The 13,847-nt window shown below is 36.8% G+C and overlaps 1 protein-coding gene across 1 annotated transcript in view; it reads right to left on the bottom strand.

Annotated features, from left to right (window-relative positions):
* Positions 1–13,847, bottom strand: part of DHRS7C (dehydrogenase/reductase 7C) — a 54,818-nt gene that overhangs the window by 16,810 nt on the left and 24,161 nt on the right. Inside the window, exons 4-5 of the mRNA XM_072645099.1 lie at positions 11,622–11,832; positions 6,408–6,500 (exon numbers count right to left, since the gene is read on the bottom strand). Of these exons, the coding sequence (XP_072501200.1) occupies positions 6,408–6,500; positions 11,622–11,832 (304 nt within the window). The remainder of the gene's footprint in view (positions 1–6,407; positions 6,501–11,621; positions 11,833–13,847) is intronic.

The following is a 13,847-nucleotide window of genomic DNA, read 5'->3' as shown; positions in this document are numbered from 1 at the left end:
CTTCCTTAGAAGATGGAATATGAGATATTCCATCAAAGGCTTTCCTAAAAATCCAGGTAAACTCTGTCTTAGGCCATCTAGGTGGCAGTGGATAGAATGTTGAGTGTGGAATCAAATCTGGCTTAAGACACTTACCAACTGTGTGAGCCTAGGTGAATCATGTAACCCTGTTTGCTTCAGTTTCCTCATCTGTAAAATGACCTGGAGAAGGAAATGGCAAACCACTCCAGTATCTTTGCCAAGAAAACTCCATTGAACATGAATGAAAAAGGACTGGACAAAACAAAACTCCATCAAGCATACCCTCTTCATCAACTAATTTAATAATCTTGTTAAAGAGGAAATTATGGAAGAAATCATAAAAAGAAAACCTCCCTGGCATCTTAGAACCAGAGGGCAAAGTAGAAATGGAAAGAATCTATTAATCACCTTCTGAAAGAAATCCAAAATGAAAAATTCTATTTCTATAAATTTTCTATAAAATGAGGAATATTATAACCAAAATACAGAGCTTCCAGGTCATACTTATCTTGGTTATTGGCTGCTTATTAATCTTTATTTATATAATTTTCCAGTGCAATAGTGGTTTTTCTAGGCAGAGAAAATAGAAGTAAAATAAGAATAAAGCATCTCTGTAGGTACCCATCAAGTGAAGGACGACTAAGCAATATGTGGTAATGAATGGAATTTCTGTGCTGCTGTAAGAAAAGGTGAATATTTAAACTGACTCAAAATGAAGTAGCCCATACTAAGACAACAACATGTACAATGACCACAACAACATTAATAGAAAGAATATTGCTACCTCTCCCCAACACAACTAAATGCCACATAATTATAATGACTAAGGTTGGCTTCCAGAAAGAGAGGAGTAAATGCATCCTCTCACAGCTATGAAGAGGTGAAGATTTCATGACCACATAAAAGACAGAGGAGATCATAGAAGATAAAATGGACAATATTGATCATATAATGGTAAAAAAGTTTTGCACGAATAAAACTGATGAAGTTAAACTTAGAAGGGAAATATTTAACTAGGGAAAAAATCTTTGCAAAGGTTTTTCTTCTGATGAAGATCTCATATCTAAGACATATGAGTTACTGATTCAAGTTTATAAGAACAAGAGCTATTTTCCAATAGCCAGATATTAGGACATAAAGTTACTTTTCAAAAGAAGAAATCCAAGTTATCAACAATCACATTAAAAATATTCAAAATTACTAATAACTGAAGAAATACAAATTGTTTTTAAATTATTTTTTTCAATTAATAAACATTTTTCTTCTTCACCTTCCTATTTAAAAAAAAGGAAAATAAGATCTTTGTAACAAATATCTAAAGGCAAGCAAAATGAATTCCCATGTTCACCATTTCCAAAATTAAATGTCTCACTGGTTATTTAGTCCATTATTTTATCTACCAGGAGGTGGATGGAACCTTAGAGTTGCTTTAATTTGCATTTATACAGTTACTAGTAATTTAGAGCCTTTTAAAATATGTTACAAATAGCTGCTTCCATTTTAATTGGGGGAATGGCTCTTATTCTTGTAAATTTGAACCAGTTTCTTTTATCTCATGAAAATAAGACCTGGTGGAAGGGAAGCCTGGTGCAAATATTTTTTTTCACCTGTTAAATATTTCCCTTCTAATATTAGCTACATTGGAAGAATACAAATTGAAGAAACTCTAAAATTTCTACCTTATGCCCACCAGATTGTCAAAGATGACAGAAAAGGAAAATAACAGTTTTGGAGGGATTTAAGGAAAACAGGAACACTAATTAGTGCATTGTTTGGTGATGCTATGAATTTGAGAAGTCATTTGGAAATATGTCCCCAAAGTCACTAAACTGTGAACACCCTTTGATTTGATTTGATATATAAATCAATCAATAAACATTTATTAAGCACCTACTGTGTATCAGGCACCATGATAAGTGCTAGGGATACAAAAAGAGGCAAAATACAGTCCCTGCCCTCAAGAAACTTACAGTCTAATGAGGGAGACATGTAAACAAATATACACAAGCATACATACACACCCATATACAATATACACACATACATACATACACATATACACATACACTCGTTATGCATACACACAAATACATATATATGTATAATAAGATTGGGAGAGACTTAGAATAAATGAAAGGGTTTTAGTTGAAACTTAAAGGAATCCAGGGAGGTCTACTGACATTCTTGGTGGAAACAAGGCAGAGGGGCAAGAGAGGAGAATGTTTTTACCACAGAACACAGCCAGAGTAAATGCCCAGAGTCAAGGCATGGTGTATCTTGCTTGTGGAACAGCCAGGAGGCCAGTGTCACTAGACAATATGGGGAGTAAGATATGCCATAGCCAAAAAGATTGAAGGTGGAAGAAAAGGACCCATATATACAAAAATAATTATAGTGGCTTCCCCCCACTAATGGTAGCAAGGAACTGTAAACTGGGATACCTATTAATTGGGAACTAACTAAACAAATCATATTTTATGAATTAATGGAGTATTACTGAAACCCATAACTGGTGAAAGGAGTGATTTCAGAGGCACCTGGGAAGAATGGCATGAACTTATGCAGGGTTAAGTAAATAGATCCAAAAGGAACTATTTCTGTAATTGCAGCAACATTGTAAAGAGAAATAACTTTGAGACTTAATAACTCTACTCTGTGTAATGACCAACCATGATTCTGGAGGACTGGTGAGGAAGCATGCTGACTATCTACTGATAGGGGGATGATGGACTTAATGTGCAGGATGATGCATATCTTGTCTGACACAGTCAAAGTGGCCATTTGTTTTGCATATTTGTTATGAAAATTCTGTATTTTTTCTTCTCTTTTTCCCCAGTTAATAATGGGTGTGAGGGAAAAGAGGTCTAGTATAGGATAGGATCACACCAGGGGTAGGGAACCTGTGACCTCAAGACCACATGTAGCCCTCTGGGTTCTTATTTGTGGCGCTCTGAATCCAAACTTCACAGAATAAGGGGATTCAGTCAAAGAGCCTCACTTGTGGTCTTGAAGACACAAATTCCCCACCCCTGGTTTATACATACATACACACAAACACACACACACACACACACACACACGAAAGAGAAAGAAAGGAATTAAAAATGCTAACGCAACAGTTTTTTTAAAGCACAAAAGAGAACAGAAGGAAGGCTACATGGAAGAATAAACAAGCAAGCAAGCTTTGAAAGTTAAAAAGTTGAAATAATTATTCTATTTTTAATAAAAGTAAGCTGTATATATTTAAGATTTGCTATTTCATGTGAAAATTTTTTTTTCTGTTCTATCCTATAGATGGAAATGTTTGTTCTGTTTGGTATTTGTTAAGTTCAAAATAAGAAAAATGCTCCTCCCTCCTTATTAGTGTGAAACGTTATATATATCATCATACTTAGTAGATGTGTTGGTAGTATCTTCATTTAAGTTCTTTATTATGTGGGATAGCCCTCTAAGGGATGGTGAAGGAAGAGATATCTTTAGGAAATAAGGTGATGGAGGGGGGCAGAGCCAAGATGGTGGAGTGAAAGCAAGGACTTCCTTGAGTTCTCTCCCAAACTCCTCCAAATATCTGTAAAAAATGACTAAAGAAATTTTAGAAGATCAGAACCCATAAAATGACATAGTGAGACAAATTTCTAGCCCAAGACAACTTGGCAGGTTCACAGGAAAGGTCTGTTGCACTGGTTTGGGAGAGGAGGACAGTCTAGCACTGCATAGATCAGCCCCAGTAACATTCAGAGTAAGTCTCAGAGGACTGAATCACTGGCAGATGTGGTGGTTTCCAGACTTCTCAACCCACAAATGCCAGAGACATCTTAGAAGATTAGTAGGAAAGGTATGTGGGACCAGGGTGAAAGAAGAATGTGGCTGGCCCCAACCCCAGCCTCCAGGCAGCAACAACAGCTGCTTCTGGAGCTCTTGGCCCACAGATAGTGAGGGGATCCAGTGGTGATCAGAGGGGGACTGCAGGGATTTCTTTAATGGCTGTGAGGCAGAATTCTCTTGCTTTGCCCTTGCTTGGATCTGGGTGGAGGTCCTGGGGTGAGAAAAAGTGCTGGCCTGGTGGAGCTTGTGGTGGTGGTGAAGAGGGAATCCTCCTCACAGTTCCAAGGCAGAAAAAAAAGTGCTTCTCACAAACTAGAGCACAGGTCAGAAGAGAAGTAAACACTCCTCCTTTGATCAAACAGCCTTGGAAAAACTAAAAATTTACAGGTCTCTAGAAATATCTCTGAAAAAACTGCACAAACCCCCTGAAGTTTAGGACAGTACACTCTCCACTCTTACCTTAACAAAGAGCTAAAAATTCAGCTAATTCACTGGGAAAACGAGCCATCAGCAGAAAAAAAAATCAGACCATAGAATCTTACTTTGGTGGCAAGGAAGATCAAAGCATACAACCAGAAGAAGACAACAAAGTCAAAGCTCCTACATCAAAAACCTCCAAGAAAAATATGAATTGGTTGCAGACCATAGAAGAGCTCAAAAAGGATTCTGAAAATCAAGTAAGAGAAGTAGAGGAAAAATTGAGTAAAGAAATGAGAGTGATGTAAGATAATCATAAAAAATGAAAATAAGGTGATGTAAAATAAAAGATATCAATAAAAAATTAAAAATAAAGTATGGACAAGAATTCAGCAGGTAACAAGGGGGAAGATATGACATGACAGACATATGAGACAGACTGAGGGAAAAATATACAAAGGCAGGAAAGTATGGTTTTGGGGGGCGGTGGATGTAGATGATTCCTTTTTGACAAGCATGTAGAATACCATGAAGTCACATAAGGTCAGCAAGGCTGGGTAGTACCAGGCTACTAAGCACTATACTACGCTATACTATACTATACTATACTATACCATACCATACTATATTGCTATGCCATGCTATGCCATGCTACGCTATACTACGTTATACTATATAATTTGAACTTTATTCAATAGATAGTAAGGAGCCACAGAAAATTTCTGAGAAAAGAGATGTGACTAGATTTGTATAAAAAAAGAGATTATTCTGTTTGCTCTGTGAAGGCTAGATTAGAGATAGAAGAGACTGGAAGTAGGAAGGCATGTCAGAAGTGCTTCATAGGACCAGGTGGGTAGTGATGGAGGTCTCTAGAAGAGCTGTATCAGAGATTGAGGTTAAAGATAATTCTCATTATTTTTCACCCACTAGATTGTAAACTGTTTAAGAGGCAAGGATTGTTTCATCAGTCTTTGAAAACTGCAAAAGGCCCAACACAGAGCCTTATGCATAATAAATTCTCAACAAATATTTGTGAAATGAAAGCCTGAATGACCAAAACAGTAATCTCCAAGGTAGAATGTACACAAATCTTCATGCACAATACAGTCTACTGGAATCTAAAATATCAGAATCTAAAATACCAGAATCTGAAATATCAGAGGAAGGCAGCACAGCTGTTCCAGCCCCTGGCAGCTGCTGCCTGCTTTTGCTCTTCTCTTTCCTCCTGTCCATGCTCAGTGTGAGTTCTGGGGGACTTGGCCAGGAATGTTCCTCCCCAGGCAGACATGCAAGCAGGCAGGCAGTTATTCCCTATCAGTGCTGGGCTGTGAGGTTCTAGCAGCCAAGAACAGAACTCTATCACATCTGCAAGAGAACTCTGTCCCTTAAACCTACTGAATGGCTTAGAAGCAAATAAATGTCATCCATAAGAAACCAGAGCCTCCCTGGGTATCTTGCCATCTGCCCTGTTTCAGGCCTTCCTCCCTAATTTGGAACAGGTAAACCTTTATACCTGTCATTTGATCTTCTGACACCATATGCTATCCCCATTCCTACCCCTGGCCCTGAAATCAAGGAAGATGGAAATTTGCTAGATTAATTTAATCAAATTATTTTTCACATAATTAGTGAATGGGATTGAAAAAAGTATATCATGATTTAGTAAACAAAACCAATGATAAATAAACTTTTTCCATTTGGATCTATGTGTCTTTGTGAAATCTTTTTTAAGTTGTTACAGACATTAAAACCGTGTCAAAGTAAAATGAATTTAGAACAAGACCTTGGAGTCATTGTATCATAAAGTGTTAAGATTTTTTTAAAAGCCTATTCAATCACGTTGGTTTAACTAAAATATTCTTTTTAATCTTTATAATTTTATAAAAAGGATTTTTTATACTTCTAAAAGTCTTTAAATTATTTAAAAATATTCATTTCATCCTTTTAAATTACTCTATTTTCAATATTTTATGCTGTATATAATATGTTAGTTTAGTAATACATGTCTATTAGGGGTACAAATGAAAATTATTTTGGGTACATGTTCAAAAATGTTAGGAGACTAGTGGATTAAAAGACATCCTAGGTCTGCAAATCTCAGTCTGCAGTCACATGGAGTCTGGCATTTTGGTTTAGCAACTTACATGCAGTTCGAAGTGGAATTCCAAATTTCCCCTGAATGTTACTGACCAATACAATCTGGCCTGTTCTCCGCGAGATCATGTTGGGAAGCAGGGCTGCAAAGTACAGAAACATCATTAGCAATGAAATAAATGTCCTCATTATAGTTACCAAATGTTACCTGTAAGCTTCCTTCCTGGCTAAGAAGAAGATATGAATAAGACTAAGACAGAAGGAAGCTAGATGGTGCAATAAATAGAGCCCTGGGACTTAGAGTCAGGAAAGCAATCCAGCCTCAGACACTTATTAGCTGTGTGATCCTGGTGAAGTCACTTAATCTCTCTGAGCCTCCATTTCATTATCTGTATAATAGGGATAATAACAACACTTAGCTTTTAGGATTGTTGTGAGGATAAAATGAAGCAATACTGGTAAAGCATTTAGCACAGTGCCTGGTATATTTTTGTTGTTCAGCTGTTTCAATTGTGTACAACTCTTCATAATGCCTTTGGGGGTTTTCTTGGCAGAGACAGCGGAATGATTTGCCATTTCTGCCTCCAGTTCATTTTACAGATGAGGAAACTGAGGCCAACAGGGCTAAATTACTTGCCCAGGGTTACCTGATTACTGTCTGAGGCCAGATTTGAACTCTGGAAGACTTATCTTCCCTACTTCAGGCCTAGCACTCTATCCAATGTGCCACCTAGCTGTCCACCTGGTACATAGTAGGCACTTAATAAAAGCTTTTTTCTTCTTTTATAAAGTATAAACCTCAGGAAGTTAGGTGTTTCTCCTCTACATCAAAAAAACCCAATAGCCTCTTAGAAATCATTATGAGAAGGCCCAGTAGTCCATTAGATAATGGAAAAATGGTTTTCTTTGTGAAACACAGATAAACTGTGATTATAGATTTTAGCCTTTGACTTTATGGGTTAGTGGATTAAATGGTCAGTTATGTGATGTAATTTGATGGATGGTTGAATGACTTCTTGCTTACCAATTCTTTCATCCAGTTTTTCCAGTACCTGAAATTGTGCCATTATAGGTATTCCCTTTTGGATTTCCTTGGCTTTGTGGTCTCTGGGACTCTCCTATTAAATGTTATTTTAAGAGAGGTAATACCTTAAGGCAGTGGTTCTTAACTTTTTTTTTGATCATGGATCCTTTGGTAGTCTGGTAAAGCTTATGGATCCCTTCTCAAAACAATGTTTTTAAAGAATTGAAGGGAATAATAAATTTCATTTAAAGCTTAGTGAAAATGAAGATGCAATTTTTCCCCCCTTACAAGTTCATGAACTCTCTGAAATTATTAAATTAAGATTAAAGTTTTCCCTTTCTTTGGTTGTGGTTTGTCCTTTGTCCTCAAAGAGGACTAGGATATCAGGGAGATGATGATATGACTTGCAATTAACTTTGATTTGAGTGGGGGAGAGTTGTGCAGAGCCACCAATCTCAATTTCTTCTCCAGAGTCATCTGGATCTAGTGACCAGATATTGGTTAGGACAACTGGAGATGACCCAGGATGCAGCAGGAGACCTTGGCCCTTTTAAGCTAAGGTCTTTTCAGGTTCTCACTTTGAGTGAGGCAATGCCCATTCAGTGAATAGACCTCTTTAAGAAGTGAGTCAAGGGATGGCTTCTTTAACAATAAAAAAAATCAAACTCAGAGGGGAAGACCCTCAGAGTTTCTGGTTGCTGTTTCTCTTTTTTCCCTTTCCATTTTTTCATTCAAAGCCCAGTCTCTCAAGGACATCTCTGACCTTGCCCAAAAATTTACTCCACCATCTTATCTAGGTGGAATTCTTACTCCACCACTGTTCATTGTTCATTGACTGGATGGAGGATAGATTCTTTTGTATAGGTTACCCAAGGTGGGAGCACTTTGGCTTGAGATGAGTTTCTCTTTGTCCATGAGTGATACAACCAAAATCGTGTCCCTAACCCCTCATTAGAATATTAATTCTCTCATTCACTGTTAACCAATCAGAGTTTATGTCTGTCTCTGGGGACCACTCACTCTTCCAAGGGCATATAAGCATTGATTGATCTCCATGATTCATCTTTGATTTATAAGAGAAAGCCAAATGACCATCCTCATTAACTGTTGGCTAGCTATAATTAATAAAATGATTGATAATTCCCTAGAAATTATGTCTCTTGAACTTTTCATATGTCACAATAAGAAAATTAAGCCTCATAAAAATTAAATGACTTTGTCAAAGTCATATAATAAATAGTAGAGCATATTCTTGACTTCAAGCCCAGTGCATTTTTCCATCACATGCAATAGCTAGCATTTATATTTTGCATTAAGGTTTGCACAGTGTTTGACATGTATTATCTCATTTGGGCCTTAAAATAACTCTATGCAGTGCTCTTATCTTCATTTTACAGATAAGGACACTGAGACTAAGAGAAGTGAAGTGAATTGCCTAGGGTTACACTATTAGTAAGTATTATTGAAAGTTACATGAGTCGATAACTGCATGGCCTTTAGATGGAGCCAATGGTATTCATCTTAAAGTATGACATCTGAAATGTTGCAAGATGATATAATGAAGGAGATGAGTGTCAAAGCATGACTCAAGTTCATGCCTTCCCTCCAGGTCCAGATGTCTTATCTTTAAAGCAAAAATTCTTAATTTTCTTTGTGTCATATATTCTTTTGACAATCTGGTGAAGCCTATAGACCCCTTCTCAGAATAATATTTTAAATGCATGAATAAAATGCTTAAGATCACAAAGGGGCCAATCATACTGAAATACAGTTACAGAAAAAAACTTCACCCAAAACGAACAAGTTCATGAATCCCTTAAAAATCCCAACCTTCCAGGATGCAATGCATGAGGCTGCTTAGGTATATAGTTAGCCCTTAATGAATGCTGGTTGATTGATTTATTAATTCATTGATTGCTAAGGTATCCACTGCTCTATGCCATTTACCTGTTTGGAAAAGTCTAGTGGTCCTTATTACCCTTAGGATTACATGCATGTGCCTCACCTTGGTTTTAAAAGCTCTTTACAACCTATCTCCAGCTTACCTTAGCAGATATATTTTAAACTGCTCTTCTTCATGCATGGTATTCTCTTTCCAGTATACATTATTCTAGTTTCCACTTCCATGTCTTTTGGCAGGAGGTCGCTCAATCAAGCACCACCCCCTACACATCTTTCCTGATCCTCCTAGGTGCTAGTATTAGGTGCTAGGGATATAAAGGCAAAAGCAAAACAATATCTAACTCAAGGAATTTATGTTTGAATGGGAGGGGGCAGGGGAGGCAGTATGCATGTACATAAATGCATTCAAAACATATAAATCAAATACAAGGTATCCTTGGACACTAGTTGTTCTGGGGAACCAGGAAAGACCATTTGCATAAGCTGCTGAGTGGAGTCTTGAAGGAAAATAGATTTCAAAAAGCAGGGAGAAGGAAGCAGAGCATTCTAGGCACAGGGAATTAGGGTGGGGAAAAGGAAAGGAGAAAAGAGCAGGGCAGCCAGCACAAAGGCAAAGAGTGTTGGGTAGTATGTCTGGATCATCAAGTACACAGATGGGAGTAATATGTAATAATTAAATAATCATAGTTTTAGAGTTGGAAGGAACCTCAGGGGCATTCTTGCTTAACCTATACATGAAAAGAATTCTCACTATTATATACCTAACATATAGTAGTTCAACCACTACTTGAAGATCTTCAAGAAAGGAAAAACTACCACCTCTCAAGGTAGCTCCTTCCACTCTCTGATAGTTCTAATTGTTAAAAAATATTTGTAGACATCAAGTCCAACTTATTGCTCCTAGTTCTTCCCCCATGGGGTCAAGCAGAACAAATATAATCCCTCCTCCATATAATAGCATTTAAAAGATTTGGAGATAGTTCTTGTGTTCCTCCTGAGGTTTTCTCCTTCAGGATAAATATCCCCAGTTCCCACAACAGTCCTCTGATGGATAGACTCAAGGCCTTTCACTCTTCTGGAAAATCCCATTCGTCAATATTCTTCTTAAGCCCTTGATGATCAGAACTGAACAGAGTTCTGCAGATGAAGTCTTTCAAGGACAGAGTACAGTGGAATTGCCACCTCCCTATTCCTGGAAGCTATGCGTCTCAATGTAGCCTCAAATAGAGCTGTCTTTTTTTGGCTGCCTCATCACATTTCTGACTCATATTGAGCCAGCAGTCCATTAAAACCTAGAGCTTTTAAAGATAAATGGCTACCTAACAATGCCACCTTCATTTTGTATTTGTAAAGTTGATCTAAAGGGTAAGATTTTACAATTTTCCCTACCAAAGTTCATTTTATTAGTTTCTTCTCAATCATTTAGGCTATCAGGATCCTTTTGAATCTTGACCTTGTCTTTCCCTATGTAACTATTCCTCTGTGTCACCTGCAAATTTGATGAGCATGCTATCTATGCCTTTATCCAAGTCAGTGTTAAAAAATGTTAAGTACAGATCCCAGGCATATTCCAAAGAAGAACTCCAGTCACTTTGACATAGAACCATTAACAACTATTCTTTGAGGCTGGTTATTCAGCCAGTTCTGAGTCTATCTGAAATTAAGATCTAATTTATTTATGGATCAGGAAGACATGAGTTGAAATTCCATCTCTCATGCTAATTAGCAGTATCATTATGAGGAATTCACAACCTCTCTGAATCTTCATAAAATCTCTAAGACTTATCTGCAAAGTTATAGATGAGATGTGATCTGTTTTGTTGGATGGGAGTTTCCAATCAACAAAATTATAGATCTTTGATGTATATGTACATGCTAATTATATAAAATGATGATTTGTATTGTATCATCCTTGCTAGAAGGTAAGCTCCATGAGGGCAGAGGACTTTTCTGAATTATCTTTCCATCTCCCTCCACCTACATTGTTACCCATAGCAATTATTTAATAAATGTTTGTTGAATGAATGGATGGATGAAAAAAAAATCACAATTTGAAGACTGAAGATAGATAGTCCAATCTTTTAATTTTAGAGATGGAGAAAAGTGACAGCCAGCTAGTAGCAGAACTGTGAGTGGATGCTGGGGCTCCTGAATTCTCGCCCTTTCTATCACATTGGCTGTTTGTATCTAAGTATTTTTGAATACTATGTTAAAATGAACTGAGATTGTTCCCAAAGGAAGGAGGGAATGTATGGGCACCAGGGTATCTATAAGAAAGAGCCATTTTCTGGGACTCAAAGATTGAGAATTCCTGGGGGAAAAGTCTAAGTCACAATACCTTTGGTCAATGTGATGGGTCCAAAGTAGTTGACATCCATGATCTTTTTGTCAAGCTCCAGGGAGATATTCTGTGCAGGGCCTTTCACCTTCATGCTTGCATTGTTAATAAGAATGTCCACACAGCCATAGCAATCTAAAATTTCTTTGGCAACATCCTGGACACAGCTGATGTCTGAGAGATCCAAGAGGACCAGCTTTGGTGTAAATGTCTGAAGAACAAATCACAAAGATAAGATCAGCATGTGAATGGTTTCCCATTCAGGAGAAACAAGTGTCTTTATTCACAGACAATGGCAGGACAGCTGGTTGGACAAATACTTCACCATAAGTCATACTTACAACTTACCTGTTTATAATGCTTTATAGTTTGTTAAGCCTCACAATTCTATGTGACAGATTTGTTTTTGTTTTTGTTCTTATTATGGGGTTCAGAGCTGTAATTTCATCAATGTGGATAGGGGGTTCTCTCTCTCCATCAATGCAGATCAGTAATTTACAGTCTTTTTATTTAATGTTTTTCAAATTATATATAAAAACAATTTTTAGAATTTGTTTTTTTTTAAATGTGAACTTCACATTCTCTCTCTTTTCTCCCTTCTCCTTGTGAAGACCAGTCGTAAGATGTAGATTATTCATATGCAGTCTTGCAAAATTTAATTCCATATTGTATAACTTAAAGAGTTGCCTAAAGGTGAGAGATCAAAAACTTTCCCACTGTTAATACATCTAGTAAATGTTGGCATGAAAACTTGAACCCAAGCTTCCTGACTCCAAATCCAATGCTCTACCACAGAATCTCAGAGTTGAAGTGACTGGAGTGATACACCTGTCCAACCTGTGTGTGAGGGAGCAATCCTATTTATAACATTCTGTCCATGGTCATCCAGCATCTGATTTCTAGGATGGAGAGCTCACTTTCCAAGGTAGTGCATTATACTTTAGGATAATTGTTAGAATTTTTTCCCTTTACATTGAGCTAAGATATTTCTTGTAACTTCCAACTAGTTTTGTCCTTTGAGTGACCAGTGACAATAAATTTATCTGTCTCATAGTAACTTGGAGATGCAAGAGCAATATTCTTTTAAAAAAAATTTATATTTTTTTGTTTTCAACATTCACTTCTATAAGATTTTGATTTTTAAGTTTTCCCCCTTCCCTCTACTCCCCCTTCTGCAAGATGGTCTGCAATATGATATTGGCTATAAATGTACAATCATATTGAACATATTTCCCCATTAGTCATGTTGTAAAGAAAAATTAGAACAGTACTCTTCTGATTATGCTGTACTACTTACTGAATCTAGAGAGATTAGATTTCATTCATCTAAACGAGTCATGTCTTGCTCATATATTTGGAACTCTTCTTTGGGAATTGCCATGAGAGATAGTTTATCAGTAATATATAAAAGAATCTCATCATAATATCTTGGTTTTTTTACTGTAATCACTATCAGTTAGCTTAGTTATCCATATTATTCACTAGACATGGCTCTCAATGAATTTTTGATATTTAAACAAAAATCAAATCTATCCCCAAATTTTAAGATTTTCCATTGTGGAAGGTAATAGTTTTTAAAAAATTATGTGTCAGGCTTTGAAGACATAATATGGTTGAAGGTTAAGCCTAAAAATCTCAAGATGAAGCACCCAAAATAGGGATAGAGAGAGGGATGGGACCTATTATTTCATTAAGTCAGGGAACTTTTAGGTAAGCTAGTTTTCTCCACCAAGCAAATTGTCACTTTTTCTGCAACTTATCATCATAGAGAGTGTAAAATACCTGGGTTTCTGACTTTCATACTTATTAGCTGTTTAACTCTGGCGAGGTTGCTTTGTCTCTCTGCCTCCTAGAGACAGCATTGATGGAATAAATGTATGTATGACCTTGCCAGGGTATGACTTCTCAGGGTACATCAGTACTTTGGATATTTAAGTTTGTATTTATTTTCACCTGCCAATCTTTGCTTTAGAGGGGAAAGTAGAGATAATTTCTAGTATTTTTGAATCAGCACTTTTTAAGCCTCCAAGTCTTGAATCTTGTTGGAATTATTAGACTCTTCCTTCTTAAAAACAGAGCTAGGAGTGTCAATATCAGTCACAACCAGGAACTCTGCTCTTTATTCTTCCCTTACTCTGTTGGTATAGGAATGTACATATTTCAAAAAGCCTTCAAATTATAGTAACTGTTATGAAAAGGGTAGATTCCACTACATAATAATGTATT

The sequence above is a fragment of the Notamacropus eugenii genome, chromosome 2, assembly GCF_028372415.1.
Source record: "Notamacropus eugenii isolate mMacEug1 chromosome 2, mMacEug1.pri_v2, whole genome shotgun sequence".
Taxonomy (NCBI): Eukaryota; Metazoa; Chordata; class Mammalia; order Diprotodontia; family Macropodidae; genus Notamacropus; species Notamacropus eugenii.
Note: the sequence above shows the minus strand (reverse complement) of the source record. Positions and strands in the feature narration are given on the sequence as shown.